The sequence below is a fragment of the Periplaneta americana genome, chromosome 4 (assembly GCF_040183065.1).
Source record: "Periplaneta americana isolate PAMFEO1 chromosome 4, P.americana_PAMFEO1_priV1, whole genome shotgun sequence".
Taxonomy (NCBI): domain Eukaryota; kingdom Metazoa; phylum Arthropoda; class Insecta; order Blattodea; family Blattidae; genus Periplaneta; species Periplaneta americana.
Genome location: NC_091120.1, coordinates 70280959 through 70300919, shown reverse-complemented (window position 1 = coordinate 70300919; position 19961 = coordinate 70280959). Strand labels below are relative to the sequence as shown.

Here is a 19961-nt window from a genome sequence, read left to right as displayed (position 1 = left end):
AACAATAGCGTATGAAACTCGTACAATGTAAACTTATTGATTATATACTATTATTACATTAATGTACACATTTTTTTAGATTAAATTATTCTTAAATTGTCGAATTCTTGAACAAAGTAACGGAAGAAAATTAAATTTAAGTACTTAAATGCTTTGAGAATAACTTACAACTTAATTTGTTGTTAACGGTTAAAAATTTTTTTTCGCATTAAAATGTTAAATTAGGAACGCGACTAATATTTTCAGGGCACGTAGTACTAAGATGCATGCGATAGAAATGTTATGGCTCTAGTATTACGTCACGCATTCCTTCCGCTCTTCTTCTCGTCAGCTCTTAGCAGTACATCAGTCGCCAGCGCTGTGAGTCACATGTCGGGCAGAGATTATGATTTCTCGGAGCTGTGATTTTGAAACTGTAGTCACAGTTGGAACCAGTGACAAACCTATCACAGTGACAAAATCATAGGTCTTCAAGTACCACCCCATGGTTATAAGAAAGACGTGATGTAGGAGTTACTGAGCGGAAATTTTACTCTGGTACTGACTATCTAACTATGACACCATACAAACAGTGCTTGAGTGAAGTATTGCCACATACATTATTCTATGGCAGTCATTTTCAACTGGTCAACCTGTGACGCCTGAGCGCGTCCCCCCCCCCTCGAAGCGGAGCTAGTAGAGCACGTGAGGGAGGGTAATGTTGCGTCTCCGCTATTTAAACGTCTTCAACCCTTCTACTGCCACTCCTCTTACTTTGCTCTTTCATCTGTACTTCCTCTCTAGAAGAGCACGACAGCAGGGACGTGTGACGTCACAGAGTTAGCAGTTGGAAATGCCTGTTCTATGATATTATTTATTTATTTTATTTGGTATATTTTACGACGCTTTATCAATTCTGTGGTTATTCTGTGATGAGATTAAGGTGATGTCAGCGAAATGAGTCCAGGTTCCAGAGCCGAAAGTTACCCAGCATTTGCTCCTAATGTGTTGAGAGAAAACTACGGAAAAAAAAAACTCAACTAGGTAACTTTTCCCAATCGGATTTGAACTCGGGCTCACTTGTTTCACGGTCAGACATGCTAACTGTTACTCCTCAGCTGTGAACTCTATGGTATTAAATACATCATCGTGACACAACTGTCCTGTATACAAACAAACGCTGAAAGAAACCGGAAGTTGTAACAGTCACTCCAATAACAACAAAGACGTGAATGTGTACTCGTTCCATTTCTTTAAATTCAAGTCCTTGACAAAGACCTACCCAGAACTATTATGGTACGTAAAGTGTTTTTATGTGTAATGAAAGTAAAAATACGTTGAGCGAGCGCCAACAACAGTGAATGTGTGCTTTCACCTAACACAATTTTGCCTCCAAAACAACATGACTTACTCCTTGTACGTAAATGTGCAGATGACAATATAGTATATAAATGCAAGGGATTATAAACGTAGTAAGGTTATGAACAGAAAAATTGAGGAAACATATTCAGTAAAACGTTAAGTATCTGTATATGAAATAGGATTTGGAAGAAAAATTTCATTTTAAGTACAAATAACAATAATTTTAAAAATACCGGGTATCCGTATGAATGATACCTAAAATAAAAATATCTCTGAAAGTAATTATTTTACACACTTCCGGTTTATGTCAATTCCTTCTCTGAATTATGAAACCCGCTATTATGGGAATAAAGTCCGAACATATCTGACTGTAATGTGAATGTCTTCTGTTTGAAAGTAAGTGAAATCTGATACGAAGAGCCTCTAGGGTGCAGGTTCAAATTCGGCCGGAACTGATTACGTGGTTGAGTTTTTATAAGCTTCGTCCCTACTGTTAAGCAAATATCAGATAATTCAGTTTCGAATCCTCATTCCCAGTTTGCTAGAATCAATTCCATTGATGCTAAATAACCTCGCAATGATGAAGGCCATAGTCATAGGAAGAAAAATGAAGAAGATAAACTTGCGAATTCTAAATGATAGAACAAGTGGACAGATATATGTTTAGGGTGTACTATAAGCAGTAATATGAGCTGCTGTCAGGAAGTCAAAAGGAGGGTAGCAATGGCAAAGGAAGCTTTTAATAGAAAAATGAGCATCTTCTGCAGATCTCTGGAAAAAAGAACTAAGGAAGAGATTAGTGAAGTGCTTTGTGTGGAGAGTAGTATTGTATGGGGGCAGAAACATGGACCTTACGAAGAAGTGAAGAGAAATGTCTAGAAGCATTTGAAATGTGGATATGAAGAATAATGGAGCATATGGAATGGACAGATAGAATAAGAAATTAATCTGTGTTCGAAGGAGTGGGTGAAGGAAATGATGCCGAAAGTGATCAGGAAGAGAAAAGGAAGAAATTGCCTCCTGAAGAATGCTCCGTAAGGAATGGTGAACGGGAGAAGTGTTCGGGGCAGAAGAAGGTATCAGATGATTGACGATATTAAGATACATGGATCATATACGGAGGCAAAGAAGAAAGCAGAAAATAGAAAAGATTGGAGAAAGCTGGGTTTGCAGTGACAGATCTGTCCTTGGGCAGAAGACTATGAATGAATGAAAACTGTGTCGCTAAGTAATTTATTGAAAAACAGTAATGTTGTCTGTATTTGGGTATGCATATAGTGCTTTATAAACAGTTTTTAAAGGTAAGCGTTCACTACATCGTATCGCACTCCTCGTACGAATCGCACGCAACGGATATTTTAAGTGCTGTGCGTTCACTGTAACGGCTCCACCTCATCGCCTCATCGAATTCCCCTATCAATTGTTTAAAACATGACGTCGTACGATATTGACATTGCTGAAAACAGAGGAGTTGAGGTTAGGTCTATTAATTATGAGTGTTAGCGAATAAGAATTTGGAATTGCTTCATGCATATTAATTGAAGAGGAAGAAATAAAGAAATATTGGTTACATGATATGTATGTAAGAAATTATTACTGTAATGGGAACGCCTCAAATTATAAATTATAATTCTTCGCAATTTTCTACAAGCGAAATAAGTTTTCCGTCTGCCATTTTGGCGCCACATTGAACATGGCACAACATAATACTAACAGTTGACCAATTAAAATTGATTTATTAAAGAAGACCATGATCGCACGCATCGGAAAAGTTGCTCAACCGAGAAACGTGTACGGATTTGCCGAGAGGCGATGCGTGCGATACGATGTAGTGAACGCTTACCTTAAGAAATTATGAAGACGTGAACCAAATTTCATTTAAATCTGCAAAATGTTATAATTTTTCAGCAACCCCTCCAAGTGTAATGTAAATTTATTCAGTACCTGGTGAAGTCTGAAAATGTCTAACATTATATTATGTGTAATCAGAATAACAATACGCAAACCAATTTAGAAATATTTCCGAATATATGTGGATCAATATCAAAAACTTCCATAAGTTAAACAAGAATAGAAGAAACAAAACTAAATTTGTATAAGGCTATAGTTGTGCTAGTACTCGCATATGGAAATGAGATATCGGTTCTATAATTGAAGATATTTAAAAAACTGCAGAGCCAAAAACTAAGAGGGAAGTAGATGAAGCATTATTATATTTGTGGACTGAGATGGCAAAACATGGTAATAATATGTGCACTTTTCATAATTTTACAGGAGAGCAATTTTAAGCTTTTTAGTTTAATTTAAAAAAACTTCCAATTAATATTGGAAACTAAGACAGTAGTATTTAATGGATAATTTCCTCGAGATGTTGAATTTAAATTTGTATTTGAAATGTTTTCAATCGATACTTTGAAATTTGAAATTTTCCGACATATCATCTTTTGCCCTGTTATTTTAATGTAAATAAAAGAGACAAATCAGAAGGTGGCAGAACTTTCAATTGTACATAAAATACTATAGGCCTATTTCCTTCATCAACTCTACGGAAAGGCACGATGTTTGTAGATTATTATTATTATTATTATTATTATTATTATTATTATTATTATTATTATTATTATTATTATTATTAATTGAAACAACTGTGATCGTAATATTAAACATAATGTTTTCTTTTTAGTGCACTAGAAATTAACTCAGAACTATATTAATTATTAACTTAAAGAAAAATGATCTTGTTTAGAGAATAAGGCAGGAGTTGAAGTATAATCGCCTACCGTTTTTCACTATTTCTGGTTTGTTTCCACTGGTCACTGTTCTGTGATATTTCACCATGAAGTACTGTACAGCTGCAGTATGTGAAGTTTTCAATTATCTGTAGGGATCATAGCAACCCTCACCAATACGAGTAGGGGTCATAGAGGCTCAGCAAGTCCCTTTATAGTTTCTGACTACGTTTTCGTGTACAGTAGCGTGCAAATTAATCCGAACACGACATATTTTAACATTTTCTGTCATTGTTGGCCTCACAGCTGCTCATACCGCTTTAATTGACATCTGTATTACGTGTAATTCAATTGTTGAAGGTCTGTCGTTATTATTTTTTTTATAATATGTGACATTTTGCCTGTCGTTTTGTACTTATAAGCATTTCAGTTGTGTTGAAGACTTAATACTGCAATTCTGTGTACATTCTGTCGTCTTCACAAATGGATACAACTCCACGAAAACGGTCTAAAATTATAACATTAGCAGAGCATTCTTCTATGACACAGAGGCAAATTGCTGCAGAATGTCACATCGGTTTGGCTACTGTTAATTCGATCATAAAACGATACAGGGAGACTGGATCCATCACACCCCAGAAAAAAGGAAACTGTGGCCGGAAAAGGAAGACTTCACCTGCATATGATCGTTTAATTGTCAGGAAAAGTAAATTAAATCCTAGACTAACTGCTGTCGACTTAACCCGCGAGTTAATGGCTACCACTGGGGCGAATATTCACGTCACAACAGTGCGGCGTAGGCTTTTGGAAGCTGGAGGAAGGGCTCGTGAGCCTATTAAGAAGCAACTGCTAACCCCTGTTATGTGCAAAAAACGCTTAATGTGGGCAAAATTACATCAATACTGGACAGTGAATGACTGGATGAATGTACTTTTTTCCGATGAGTCTCATTTCGAGGTCCACGGCCACCGTGTTTTTTACGTACGGAAAGGATCCGAAAAAGTAACAGCAGCTCATCTCAAACAAGCACCCAAATACCCCCCTAAAGTAATGTTTTGGGGTTGTTTTACACATGAAGGGCCTGGGGCATTAATACCTATCAAGGGAATGATGAATTCTGACAAATATATTCACTTATTGGAAACCAGAATCGTACCCCAGCTGCAAAAATCATTTCCGGATGGCAGAGGTGTGTTCCAACAAGACCTGGCACCATGCCATACGTCTCGAAAAACTACAGAATTCTTCAACAAGAAGAATATTCTGGTACTCCTCTGGCCAGGCAACTCACCCGACATCAACCCCATTGAGAACTTGTGGTCAATTTGCAAAAGAAGAATGCAAAAAATTGATTGTTCTACAAAGGAGAAGATGATTTCTGCCCTCATTGGTGTATGGTTTCGCGATGAAGAAATGAAGAATATTTGTGGGAAATTAGTGGAATCCATGCCAAATCGTCTCAGAGCTGTTATTAGGAACAAGGGAGGCAACATAGATTACTGAGGTATGTCTTAGATCCTTCTTTTATCCCGTTTGAGTGTTTTTGCATAAGTAATTACGTTGTTCGGATTAATTTGCACGCTACTGTATAATGACCAGGGGCGGCTTTCGAAGGGGGGCTGCGGAACTGCAGCACCCCCAGACATTTGTGGCTATTGTCGTTTTATGCTGTGAAATACATTTATTATACAGTCTCTATTTAGCGACTCGAATTTTTTTTTTTTATAAAATTTCGCTCTCATTGACATGCACGCAATCGTTAGTGAAGTCACTTCCTCCCCTGGTGCTGCCAGAGCGAAACCAGAGACAAGGACTATAGGATGAAGCCACTTCCTCCCCTGGAGCTGCCAGACTTGTCTCGGATGCTTTGCGCGTTAGTTTTACCCCTCCCCCTGCTGCCCCTTGCCATGAATCCAGAGTTTCCAGGCGCTGCAAAATTTGCAGCAGTTTGTCAGTAGTGCGCAGTTTTAAACACAGTTTCTTTAATGTTTGAGTATAACAAGTGCAACACTGTTTAATGCTGTACAATATTTACAGTCTATTCAGTTCAGTAGCTTAACAATTCAGGAGAAATGTGAAATTAAGTGCCCATCAGTTGCATCTCATAATGGAAAGAGCCGCTAAACAAAATAGCCTACAAAGCTCGCATATTTTTTGCTAATTTATCCAGTATCCCTGCTTTCTTTTCTCGCTCTCCACACAGTCTGTATTAGATTAATGTGTTTCAAAGACAATTCCATCAGCTGGGGCAACAAGATGGAGTTTTAAAATAAGAACAGTAAATGTTGTTCATGAGAAGGAGCCATTGCTAGAATGTTTTCCATCCATAATGGAATCTGAAACATCTAACAACATCACAATAAATGAGGCAAGCACAGTTGAGCAGCGAGATTTGTGAAAATGAAAACCCTAAAAAGCGTCGTAAGGTGGAAGGGATTCAGACAAGGGTTGGTGCAGCCAAGGAAGTGTGTGACCTCATTATCACACAAGTTAACACCCGATTCCAGTTCATAGATCAAGAAAAATTTGAATGCTACAAAAGCTCATTTCCTGAAAATGACCCAAATGTATGTGTGAAGCTTTTTCCAATGTTCGATAAAGACAAACTAAAACGTAACTCACTGTGTTGTATCAGAGACAAGAATTCAAAAATATCAGTGACGCAGTCAAGCTCTTGCAGTTTCTTCTGTCTGAGAACTTGCAGTCCTCATTTTCAGAAGTTGTGGAACTACTACGCATAGCTGTCACCATACCAATGACAACTTCCGCACCAGAACGTTGCTTTTCGTGTTTGAAGAGAGTAAAATCCTATCTTAGAAATACGATGAGAGAAGTGACCGCATTAGCTATGTTTTCCATTGCAAAGATTATGTTAAACGAAATACCGGATTTTAATAAGAAGATGATTCAAAAGTTTGCAACCTACAAGACAAGGCGCATGGAACTAATCTTTAAATAAAATAACTTGTTCGGTTTATTTTTGTATGCAGCCCCCCTTATTTCAATATCCACGAGCCGCCACTGATAATGACTGTCATGTTTTGGATATATGTTAGTAAATTGTTTTATGTAGGTAATACTGTAGTTTCTCTCCTCTCTGTTTTTAGTTTTTGGATCATACTTTCCTCTACTGTCAGGTGTAATAAATCTACATGGAGAAACCTTCTTATGTATAAGATTATTTATCTGACCTCTCGATTATAGGCCATGAATATGTGAAAACATTTTTTTTAACAATTGAATTGTTTCATCCCCTGCAATTTGTGAATGAATAATTTAAAATAATTTTTCTTGTATGCTGGATATATTTTTTCCTCTATTTTTGCTTTAACTTTCATCTTGGATAATATTACGTTTTGAAAGTATTTTTCATATTTCTTTAAAATTCTGAAGATGAATTTGTTTTTCTTGAGAAAGTGATGTACGGTATATTCTTCAACAGCATTAAACTAGAGGTCTATATGTTAATGTTATGTTTTATTTAATGATGCTTGCATCTACCGAGGTTATATTAGCGTCGCCGGTGTGCCGGAATTTTGTCCCGCAGGAGTTCTTTTACATGGCAGTAAATCTACTAACATGAGCCTGTCGCATTTAAGCACACTTAAATGCCATCGACCTGAACCGGGATCGAACCCGCAACCTCGGACATAGAAGGCCAGCGCTATACCAACTGCGCCAACCAGGCCGACCAGAGGTCTAAAAGTTTTAGCAGGAACTGTTTCATCCTTTCTCGCAATATACTCCATCCCACATTCCTTCTTAATTTTCTCTTCTTCTGTCTTGAATGTTTTGTTTGTTTTACTCTCTTACTTTCTTATAGAATTTATTGGATCTTCTTTTGTCACTATCCTGCTGTTGAGTTTCTTTATTTACTGTAGAACTGATTCAATCTTCTCTTGTTATTATCATCTGTTCCTGAGTTTCTACATTTCCTCTAAAACTGATTTAATCTTCTCTTATCAATATTATACTCTGTTTCTTAGTGTATTGAACCCTTCCTTGGATCTTGTCTTGTTATTATCTGTCTCTGTGTTTTCTCACTATCCATTACCTGCAATGTTTGAGGATTTACATCTGAAATGTCTTGCTCATTACAGCTTTCGCGTGTAACATATGTTGATAATAAATTAAAATCTCCCCCCTTTTTAGATATAGAATTTCCAGGGCTTCAGTCACTATCAGCAATTGAATCACATTCGTCACTTTCATCATTTATGAAAGACATATCAAATAGGTCAAATTCTTGACTTGCAAATGCATTAGTAATTAATAACGTTAACTCTGATTTCCTTCGTATTTTCTTCCAAATCCATAAAATTATATTGTTGCGTACTTGTAGTAATCTTCATCGCAGTTGACCGCGTTGACTGTGTTTCCATCATTTTTCCTCCTAAGTCCGTACTAGTTTGTTTTTTTTATATCTGTGGTGACCTCCATGTCTTCTAATTCATATCCATTATTAACATTTTACTGCACTAAGATGAGAAGGAAGCATATAACTATAATATTCCTGCTCTAGTTACATTATTTCACACTTTTTCAGGGCTTTATGTATCATTAAAGAGCCTTTTCTTTGAAATTTCAAACCATGCATGTCACATCAAAGCATTTTGCTCACATAAGACACCATTGATTTCGCTCTAAACTAGTGTAATAATTTAAACTGTATAATAAATTAAAATTTCAAACAGTTGTTAATCATTATCTTGCATTGATGAAGTGTCAACGCACACGTTTTAACTTGGAAAGTTTCCTGAATAGCAGATGGCAAAACATGTTATGTCAACATATCAATATTTGACACCTTACAAATTCTAAGACCAAACTTGATATGTACACTTCACAAAATTGAAAGATATGACATATCATGAAGTGACTAGACTTATTTTATTTATTTATCTAAAAGATAACAGCTCCCTGTATTAACAGGCTGCCACAGAGACAGAGCATATTGAGCAATAGGCAGTTGGAAGTATAAATAATATACATATGTTCAAGTTGAAGGGAGTCGTACAACAATGACAAGAAATGACTGAATAAATAAGTAGCTACTAATTAATTAGTTGAAGATCATTGTTGACCGTAGAGATGGTTGCGGAGTATAAATATTGATCCTCTCAGAGCTGCAAGAACGATGTCATCAATTGCCTTCCTCTGTAGGCCGAAACGTTGCCAGGTCTGGAAGAAGAAACCGGTAATAGTTCCGCGCGCTCCAACCATAAGGCCTATTACTTCAATTTGTTGTAGACCGTATTTGTCCATGAAATATGGAACGGTATTACTGTAATTATTCACCCTAGACATATCATGAAACCTACCAACTGAGCTGAAAAACAGAAAATGGCAAAAAGTGACATCATGTTCTGCCATCCTAGTCTAGATTTATTGTAGGAGTGTTATCGTGCTAAAATCATTTGTCATTAAATAAATATTTGCATTGGAAATCAGGATTTTAATTGAGTAGGCTACCTATAGGAAATATCTATTGGATGTTCAAGAACAGATAGATAGACGATATAAACTTTGAAGACGGATCATCACTTGCAATCGCAGCAGCAGTAATGATATTGGAAGTAGTAGCAGTAATATTAATGTCGGAAGTAGTAGTAATAGCACAGTCTAGTATATACAGTCACGAAGCTCAATACGTAGGGAATATGCATCCATAGATAGTTGCTAACCACTAGGATCGCTACTAACGCCTCATCACAGACAATGCGAAATAGTACTGGCACAGTCTATTGTTTCTAATTGGGGAGACTCGGCTAATTTCGCAATATTAAGAAATAAATCTATCATATTTTTCTCAAAATGTTTTTGAAAAATATTATTAAGGTATGTAGAACTGGACGAAACCTTTCATTACCAAATGAGATGAAGAGACCTATTAAAATGCAAATATATTTAGTTGTACATTACATTACAGTTGAAAAAGAACTCGGATAATTCCGCAACAGTGTGGATAAATCCGCAATAGGACTTGGCTAATTCCGCAGTAGTAAATAATTTTGAAATACATCATGAAAGTAGCATAAAAGGAACAATTTTTATGTAACAGTGCTCACTTTTTTCACAACTGTGTAGCAAAACACCAAAAATAACCAACTTTCAATGTTTCACTGTATTGCTGACAGTGGTGTCGACCAATATCCTTGATTTTTTTCTATAGTACTGCAGAGGACATGCTCCTGCTGACAGCGTCTGAAAACTTACGTTCACGCTATTGTAAAGCCGCAGTAAAATCATACATGCACTACTGCGGAATTAGCAGAGTTTCCCCTACTCTCATCAATTCAAGCTTCGTGATTGTATATACTTGACTGTGGTAATAATAGCAGTAGTAGTATAGGACTAAAAAATTAACGTGTAATGAGGTATTATTATTTATCATTCAAGGATTTCGCGGTATTCATTCTGCTGAATGAATGTTGCTGTTTACCTGTATCATAGAATCAGAAATATAGATATGTATAACATTATAAACGTGTTTCATATATTATTTTTTTTGTATGAGAGCATTATAAAACAGTTAATGAAGAAATAACAACAACATTCGTGTTGATCGGTAGTTTGATGTGGTCTATGATGAAAGGTGTTGCTATGAGGAATGATGTATTAAACATTGTAGCATAGCAATTAATTCGTTGTTTCATACATTATTTTTTGTATGAGAGCATTATAAAACAGTTAATGAAGAAATAACAACATGCGTGTTGATCGGTAGTTTGATGTGGTTTATGATGAAAGGCGTTGCTGTGAGGAATGTGTATTAAACATTGTAGCATAGCAATTAATTCGTTTCATAATATTAATTTTATGGCACAAGTTATGTCATTACAATATAAGTCATGATGTTTTACTTGGCATGGTAATATTTTACGGCACTGGAACAATAATGTGGCTTATTACTTTCACTAACGATTTTCACTAACGATAAAGACTTTTTTGTGCTCTAGAATTATGAATAGTCTTTATCATTATTGAAAATCGTGTGTAATATGGCATATTATTGTACGAGAGCCGTAAAATATTACCATGACAACTAAAGTGTCATGACTTCTATTATGACGGTATAACGTGTGCCATAAAGTTAACATTATGAAACGATTTGCCATGCTATATCTATACTAATAATAATAAATCTGTAGCCGAAATTTTTCTGGTAATTTTAGATTTTCCAAAAATAATTGGTCCTAACATATATAATTAACCGCCCTGAAACCGAAAATCGCTTTTTTGAAATTTTTGTTTGTATGTCTGTCTGTCTATCTGTCTGGATGTTTGTTACCTTTTCACGTGATAATGGCTGAACCGATTTATATGAAAATTGGAATATAAATTAAGTTCGTTGTAACTTAGAATTTAGGCTATATGGCATTCAATTTTTTTTTTTATTTAAAAGGGGGTTTATAAGGGGGCTTGAATTAAATAAATCGAAATATCTCCTTTATTATTAATTTTCATGAAAAATAATACATAACAAAAGTTTCTTTAAAAATAATTTCCGATAAGTTTTATTCCATGTAAAATTTTGATAGGACTGATATTTAATGCGATAAATGAGTTTCAAAATTACAATAACAACGCCATCTAAGGCGGTGTAATGAAATAAAAAAATGACTTCGTCTATAAGGGGCCTTGGACAACAACAATCGAAAGCTATGAAACATAGCCTAAAGAGAATGTTTCTGTGTTTGTATGAAGTAATATCGGAAAATTAACCGATTTGTATAATTAATTATTAATTCATCATTGGAAACTGTAGTTTCTCTAGATGGACATAATGCTATAATGTTATTACAGTAACTTCTGAGTGAATCGAGGACAGGTAAGATTAAAATAGCTTCTTATGCACAGAAAACTTGATAGGCATTCGTTTCCTGTATTTCCTAAAATAATTTTTATGACCAAATGAGTGGTCTCTGGATCAAAATGATCGCATTTTAATTTTTTAATACAATTTAAGTAAAATAATAAACGATTTATCCTTCTATCAAACACGAATGTTCCCTGGATCAAATGTCCTATTTTAATTATGTAATTACTTTATATTTACTTCTAACGGGTGCAGCGGAGCGCACGGGTACGGCTAGTTATTTAATATATAGCAACCTATTTCGTTCTAGACCATGATATCAAGCTACCCGTCGTTACAAATCTGATGTTTTTTCTTTATCAATTATTATTTTGTAATGCTGTCGTACTAGAAATAGCGTATGGAACATGTTTATAATGTTATACATTTATTGCTCTCGTCAAAATTAGGAAAGCGTCTTCACTCGTTCCCTAAAAATTGATACGTGCCATAACGCATAATACTATGAACTTGTTTCATAATATAACATTATAATGCTGGAATACAAAAAAATATTACATTTCAGGTATATAGCCGTCATTGTAGTCTAGTGCAGCAGTCATCCTCGGGCTAGCGTCTCTTACCCTCGGATAAGACATTGCATTGTCGTGTATCCGTGGCTGCTGGCGGGTATGCTTTCTCTTTCCCCCTTCTGCACGACGGTGCATGTTCCGAGACACTCCTTACCCTTTACCCATTTCAGCGCATGCTGACAACCACATGTCTAGTGGTTAGAACTCTGAATATATAATCCTGTGGACCCGGGTTAGATTTCCAGCGTACCCCCGATTTATAACTTGTGTTAGACAAGTCAGTGGTCCAGGTTACACTGGGGTTTTTCTTAGAGCTCTCATTCCTGTGTGGAATCCTAACAAGCTCCATCATCTCATATCATAGCGGGTGTAGCGTAGATCAGCCTTCTATAGCCTTGGTTTTTCTGAACCGACGCATGCGAGATGCGAGAATGGTTTCTATAACTGCGAGATGCGAGGTCTGCGCACCTCGCAGCTAGAGGAACTAATCACTATCTCTCCTGTAGTCCGGATTTGTGCGAGGCGGGCCTCGCACCTCGCATCTCGCATGCGTCTGTTCAGAAAAAACCAAGGCTTTAGATGCACCCTGAGCATCGGCTCTGTTGGTAAATTGATCTACATAAGTGGTTTCATAAGAGTGAATGACGTGTCAAGAACCCGCCATTAGAAAAAAAAAGTTAGTTTTTGTATTTCCATAATAACCATTTTGTTGATACAATGTTAATGATTTTTTGCACTTCAGTTTTGTTTTATAGATTTACGACTGATGTTGACCTCGTACGTAAGTCCAATGTAAGATATGTCTATCAATTTTTATGGCAACAACAGAGCTGCCAACCTAGATATTTGGACTGTTATGAGTCATAATGAAACAGAGTTCCGGTACACTTAAACTGTGATTTATTTAAACTTTTTATTTATTTGTTTGGGTGACAAACAACAGAACTTAGCTGAGAACCAACAAATAAAGAACTTCATTTGAAATTGAAATTGATTGTGCAATTTGTACAATTATTTAATGCAATGGAATCATCATCATCTTCTTCTTCTTCTTCTTCTTCTTCTTCTTCTTCTTCTTCTTCTAATATAGTTTTTTTATTCCACTGAAATACATTTCGTACCTGACTTTCAACTTCTCCGGTACCAATGAATTACATCCTCTCACCCACGCATCTTATACTTCACTTTCTCATCTATGTTCAAATATTCATTCATATTACCACGTACTGCTTGTATGATCGTTCACCTCTTCTGAGGTTTGTGGCTGTGAGGCCAGCAGTTACCTAGTAGACCTTGCCCTATATGAAATTTCGAGCACAGAACTACTACTACTACTACTACTACTACTACTACTACTACTGCTACTACTACTACTACTACTACTGCTGCTGCTGCTGCTGCTGCTGCTGCTGCTACTGCCGTCGCCACCACCACCATCACCACCACTACTGTTGATGCTGCAGCAGATGAGTGAAATATTTTTTAATCCTCTCTATCGAATAGTGGGTTATTTTGCTTGTTACCAATTTTATTTTCCCTCCGAAAGAAGTCGTGCCTATGAATTTTCGTTGTTAAAGGTCTATCACTCCGGTCCTTCACTGAAGTCTCAAAACTGATATATTCTCAAGCACTACTTCAAAACGAAGGACAATGATGAGGAAAAAGAACATTTTAGTTCTATCGGACAGGAATACATAGCCTAAAGCCTATGTTCATTTTCGTTTGTGTTGATATTTATTTATTTTTTTTTTTTACTGTACAAGAATAATATGTTCCGTTATGCTATTTCTTTAATCTCGGAGGCAAGATTCCATCCAATTTAATTAATGTGTGCGAGAGATATTATATTTCCGTAATAAAAGCCCATGTTCATAACAATACGAGGTGCGAGTGACGTAACACACGGCAGGAAGAACCCACACTTCATGGGGCAAGTGTGTTGGATCTGCTAGGAGCAAACAAGTACGACACCGAGAAAGTCTCTTGTGGGAGCGTATAAAAGCAGAGCAAGTCAGTGCAGACGTCACAGCATCACAGTTGCATCCCCAAGCCACTGCACGCGTAGCAACATGAGGCTTCTTGTAAGTACCTTATTCAGTTCCACTTGTCATACATTTTGTTAGAGATGATATAAGCTATAAAATTATTCACGGATAAGTGATGTAATGGTAACGGGAGTACCGCGAGAAATCCTTTATCAAGAAATCAGTGTTAAAATTTCTGAGATTTTTATAAAGTAGAAATCTGTTGACGTTTTCAATTATGCAGCATTTTTCCAAGTGAATTCTGCTATGTGAGAGAAAAGTCCTGAATAAATGGGTTCGATGCCCGGCAGGATGTTCGTACGTAAGTTTTTTTTCTTTTGTATTAAATGTAGCCCAACATTTGTGGTTTCATCTTGTTTTCTAAAGCATTGCTCTTGTGCCATGTTGACAGTATGATTAGAAGAATTCATTCTTGTGAAATGTGGGCGCTGATTCATAATTATTTTAATCCATAAATTGGAAGAACTCTCTGTCTCATAGTGGCATTTCTTAAACCGCAACAGTCTGTTAAAGGGAAACTTACGTAATGTATTATTTTGTAATTTTGCTGATATTTATATTTTCCTATAAATTTATTTTATTACATTTTTAATTACCTATAGCATGAAACAAAATGTTGTATCCTATATGATATTTCGTCAGTTTAATGATTAAAGGTAAAATGGAATGGGTTAAAGGTAAAGATAGAATGGGCTAAAGATCTTTGGATGATGTTAATTATTATACTGTTACTTCAGAGGAACTTTATAATGTGTTTAAATCTGCTTTACAGGGAGCCTTACCTGAAAGACTAGATTTGCATAATATATACGTCACTGTGTACGTTAACAGAAAACCACAATTCCAAGTCACACAGAAATTGTGTGCACTCGATGTGGGTCTCTGGCGTTTCGTCAGCCCACGCGAGTTGTGTGAATATAAAGGGAAAAGTTGAGACGGTGTCGGGTGGAGTTCCCGGATAGCTCAGTTGGAAAGAGCGCTGGTACGTTCAACCAGAGGTCCCGGGATCGATACCCGGCCCCGGAACAATTTTTCCCTTGAAATTATAATGTGTTAATTACGGAAGTACAGGTGTGATCTAATATTACATGTTAAATCAGTTAAAGCAAAAAATATTTCCAATAACAAGAAGGCTGTGTGCTCTTTCAGATTTGCACCCTCCTAATAGCCACCATGGCACGTGCTGAGGAGGATAAGAAGGAAGACACCAAGACTGTGAAGCGGGGTCTCCACGATCTGGGTTACGGCGGTGGAGACTTCGGTCACGGAGGAGGACTATCTTTGGGAGGTCACGAAGGATTGTCTCTGGGAGGAGGTCATTCCTTCGGCGGCGGTGGTTTTGGCGGCGGCGAAAGTCACCACGAAGCGCACATCAAGGCAATCACGATCACCAAGGAAGTCAAAGTACCAGTCCCTCACCCTTACCCAGTCCACGTTGAGAAGAAAGTGCCAGTCCCAGTGAAGGTTCCTGTCCCTGTACATGTCGACAAACCCTACCCAGTACCTGTACCCAAACCTTATCCCGTGTATGTGGAGAAGAAAGTACCTTACCCAGTAGAGAAGAAAGTTCCCTACCCAGTGAAGGTCCCTGTTAAGGTTCCTTATCCCGTCCCTCACCCTGTCCATGTTCCTAAGCCCTACCCAGTGAAGGTCCCCGTCCCTCATCCCTACCCCGTGAAGGTTCCAGTGATTGTGGAGAAGAAGGTACCAGTGTTCATCAAGGGACATGAAGGCGGCGATTTTGGAGGACACAGCTTTGGAGGCCATGGTTTTGAGGGACACAGCTTTGGCGGTGAGGGTGGATTCGGAGGACATCATTGAAAACTACGCCGTTACATCAATTCTCCCATAGATTCGAAGCATGCATGACTTGTAATCCATAACCTCCTACCAGTGTCATTCTAGTCCTTCTGAGAACTGGAACGACAGAATTACATAATTGAAAGTTTTAAGGAATTAAATTTTACTCGGCAAAAAAAATGTTAAAGAGTCCATGCATTGCTTCTCGTCCGCTAGTCATGGCTGTCTTCATTCTTCGTCAGTCGTCACCGTGCATATCATCATATTTATGTTCTCTTTTATTTCACCTCGTCATTTTACTCGTAACTTTGTACTTTATTTCAAAATAAAGAAAATGAAATCCTACAAATTTATCTCAATTATTAAATGTATTTTATTTTTACTTGCACGGGATGTGCTTTTTAAAGGAGCAATACAAAATTTCCTTTCTATACTGCAAGAGAATTCTTTTCTCTATTTATGTCCTAATTATCCCAGCCAGAAATGGTAACTTCCCCTCTAATGCATTTCCTTACAAGAAACTCATAAACTATAGTGAATAGCCTACGTATATTTACTTAATATATTATTATTGTTATAACTTAGTTCATACAATACATTTTCAGAGTCCGTTACTACAATTTAGTGAAGAAAATATTACTTTATAATATTCAATAGGCTAATTTACCGTTCTAAATGAGGAAGACCTAATGATGAATTATTGCAAGAATTATAAATTGGATTTTATCCAATGTTTGAGAAATGTATGAAAACCCACAATTTTTAGATAATGGAAACTATCTTTGTATTCAATTGAACGAAATGTTGAAACAGTTGTGTTTCTCCTTGTGGTCGCTGCAAACGTCTAGTTTATTCACATGGATTTTATGATTTATGAAGAGCTCAAAAAAAAAAAAAAAAACATTCTTCTCAACTTTCGTTAACCTGAACACGAAGGTAGATTCAACCTTACAAAGATATTGAATTTTCGTATAACTTGGCAGCATTGGAAAAAGTGCAAGCTTCAATATTATGGTTGTTTAATAAATTATCATTTAAGATTATGCATGTGTTTTTCGTGTTTTCACAAGTTTCTATAGGCGATAGCAGCGCTACCTATTTAAAAACAAGCGACCGGATTCTTTCACAATTCTATTATCTCTCCAGCTAGAGATTGAGGTATAGTCCATTGGGAACAAGTTGAGAGCGTTACTGAAAGAAATTAAAAGCTTAATTTACAAGGTGTGAAGCGACGTCATTCCCTTTATATAAAGTTAAAAACATGAAATTAATTTAAAAGTTAATTAATGAAAGATTATCAACATAATGTAGTGACGTGATAAGGAAAATTTTTACATTTCGACACCTTGAAAGGGCCGTTGGAATGGCTCCCGTGCTGCTTGGTCACCTTGGCGGTATGAAGTTAGGGCGGGGGGGGGTTAGGAGGCCCCCATTGGGTTAGTGGGTGAGGAGTCACATGCGGCCTTATCCTCATTCATCCCATAAATTTGGGGTGCACAATAGAACTCAGTATGACGACGTGCAAAGAGTCGTCCCTAACCCGCCTCTAGCCACCGTTGCCTAATCTAACCTAACTATTGTAGAAAAAACTTTTTTAATATGAGGAATAAGATGACAATCACGAACTTAGAGACGTTGTGCGTCTAACAACCAATCAGGAATCATTATGACATGTTCATTTATTTGCAACAACATTTGGCTGTAAACAGAGTAATTAACTCTTCACTATTATTTCTCATCAATCACCCTCTCATTTACCGTGTTCGGTCTGCCATCTATCCATCGAAGTATTGCACCCGTCAAAACGTTCCCTCTGTGGGTATGACTGTGAAACACTTCAATGTGAAGATAACTGGAAACAAGAGTTGTATGTGTGCGTGTACCCTATAGAGATAAGGAGAAAAAGCTGTCACCTTCTTTCTTTGAGGAAAATAAGATACCGTATATTGTCACAATATAATGAAAATAGTCTAACTTAAAATCTTCACTCAGTAATATAATATTTTGTATAGAAGAAGCAATGGGTTTCTCATACAGCTTTTATATCTGAGTAGTGGCATGAGATATGACAGTGTAAAAATAATTTGTAGTCATTCTCCTTTTCGTAACGATATTACGAACACACTAATAATACCACCACCACCATAGTCATCATCTACTTTTCAATTGGTTCCGTACTCAGACCAATTCCGTCTTCCCTTGTATTTTAATAACTTCGAATCGCAAACGATTAGTGGGATCTTCTAGTCATATAGTCAGCACGATGAAACGTCATTTAAACAAAAGATAAACAGAAGACAATGGTTATGTCATGTATTATCTCAGTGCTAACAAACTATCATTCTGATGTGGGCAGATAAAAAAGTTATTTTTTTTTTCACCGTGTTAATAATGTCAAAGAAATGCTTGTAAAAATTTTGACCACTCGACCGCATTACGAGGGCCGTAAAAAATAAGTTCGGTAGGAGCCGTTAACAGAAAGAAAACACAATTTCATTGCAAAAATTTATTGGAATAGACACAGAAATTTTGTTGAGCTATTATTTTGTCAGCATATTCCACACCGAAACTGAGACATTTGTCATATCATGGGGTCGACAGAGAGGTGCAGACGGCTGTCAAACGCTGGTTCCGATTCCAGGCGGCTGACTTCTACGACACAAGGATATAAAATTTTATTCCAGTGAACTGCCACCATTTTGAATTTAAAAAAATATGTAAAGAATATTTTTAAAATCGTAAAAATATTTTTTTTTCTTATAACAGAAGGACAGTGTTTTACACATGCTAATTCTCATTATTGCACAAGCTACAGGAATGGAGGAAAAAAAAGTAGAATATTTCCAAAATTTTACTGCTGTAAGCTGTACCCAACCCCTTAACTAAGATGACAACAGACTGCAACATTGCTGCCGATAAGTTTGCAATATTTTAGGGTTGTACGAGTATAATAGCCTTTTCTATAGTTCATTTTAGACTTTACACAACTCGTCCTGCGTGTGGTTTTCCCGTTTCTCTAAGTCGCTGAGAGAAATGTCAACCTGATCCCTTAAAATAAGCCACTAATCTACTTCCCTTCTCATTATCTACTTAAGATTTAAAAATTCTGGTATTAACTGAACTTTCACTGGCAATTGAGATCCGGCTTTGGTAACGCTTCTTCTTCTTCTTCTTCTTCTTCTTCTTCTTCTTCTTCTTCTTCTTCCTCCTTCTGTCCCCCTTCTTAATGTTAACTGCGATGTGGCGCGGCGGTAGTCGCTTGTGTTTTTGTGAATGCACTTGACTGACATTTTCTATTCTCTGTACTATTATATTCAATTTTCTGCGTTTCCTTGAACATATTAAATTAGTTCTATTCTCTTTACATTCATTCATTCATTCATTCATTCATTCATTCATTCATTCCCAATCTTATGAATCATTAAATGAATCATTCATTTTTTCATAATATTAGCTACTATCTGAAAAGGTTATTGTCGAAATAGGTGATATTAAAAGCACATCCTTCCCATGTACTATATATGGCATTTCATCAACATCTTCCTTAGGGTTCGTACACATTGGAGCAACGAAAAACAACAAAAGAAACTTCCTAGTGACGCTTCTGTATTATCAAAGAATCAAGTGTTCATATCGGAGCAACGAGGACGCGGGA

General features: G+C 36.6%; 1 protein-coding gene across 1 annotated transcript; it reads left to right on the top strand.

Moving 5' to 3' along the window:
• Positions 1-14473: 14473 nt before the first annotated feature.
• LOC138697888 (tetra-peptide repeat homeobox protein 1-like) lies at positions 14474-16655 on the top strand. The gene is made up of 2 exons (XM_069823473.1): positions 14474-14542; positions 15656-16655. The coding sequence occupies exons 1-2, from the start codon at positions 14531-14533 to the stop codon at positions 16325-16327; spliced, it is 684 nt and encodes a 227-aa protein (XP_069679574.1). The 5' UTR covers positions 14474-14530; the 3' UTR covers positions 16328-16655.
• The last annotated feature ends 3306 nt before the right edge of the window (positions 16656-19961 follow it).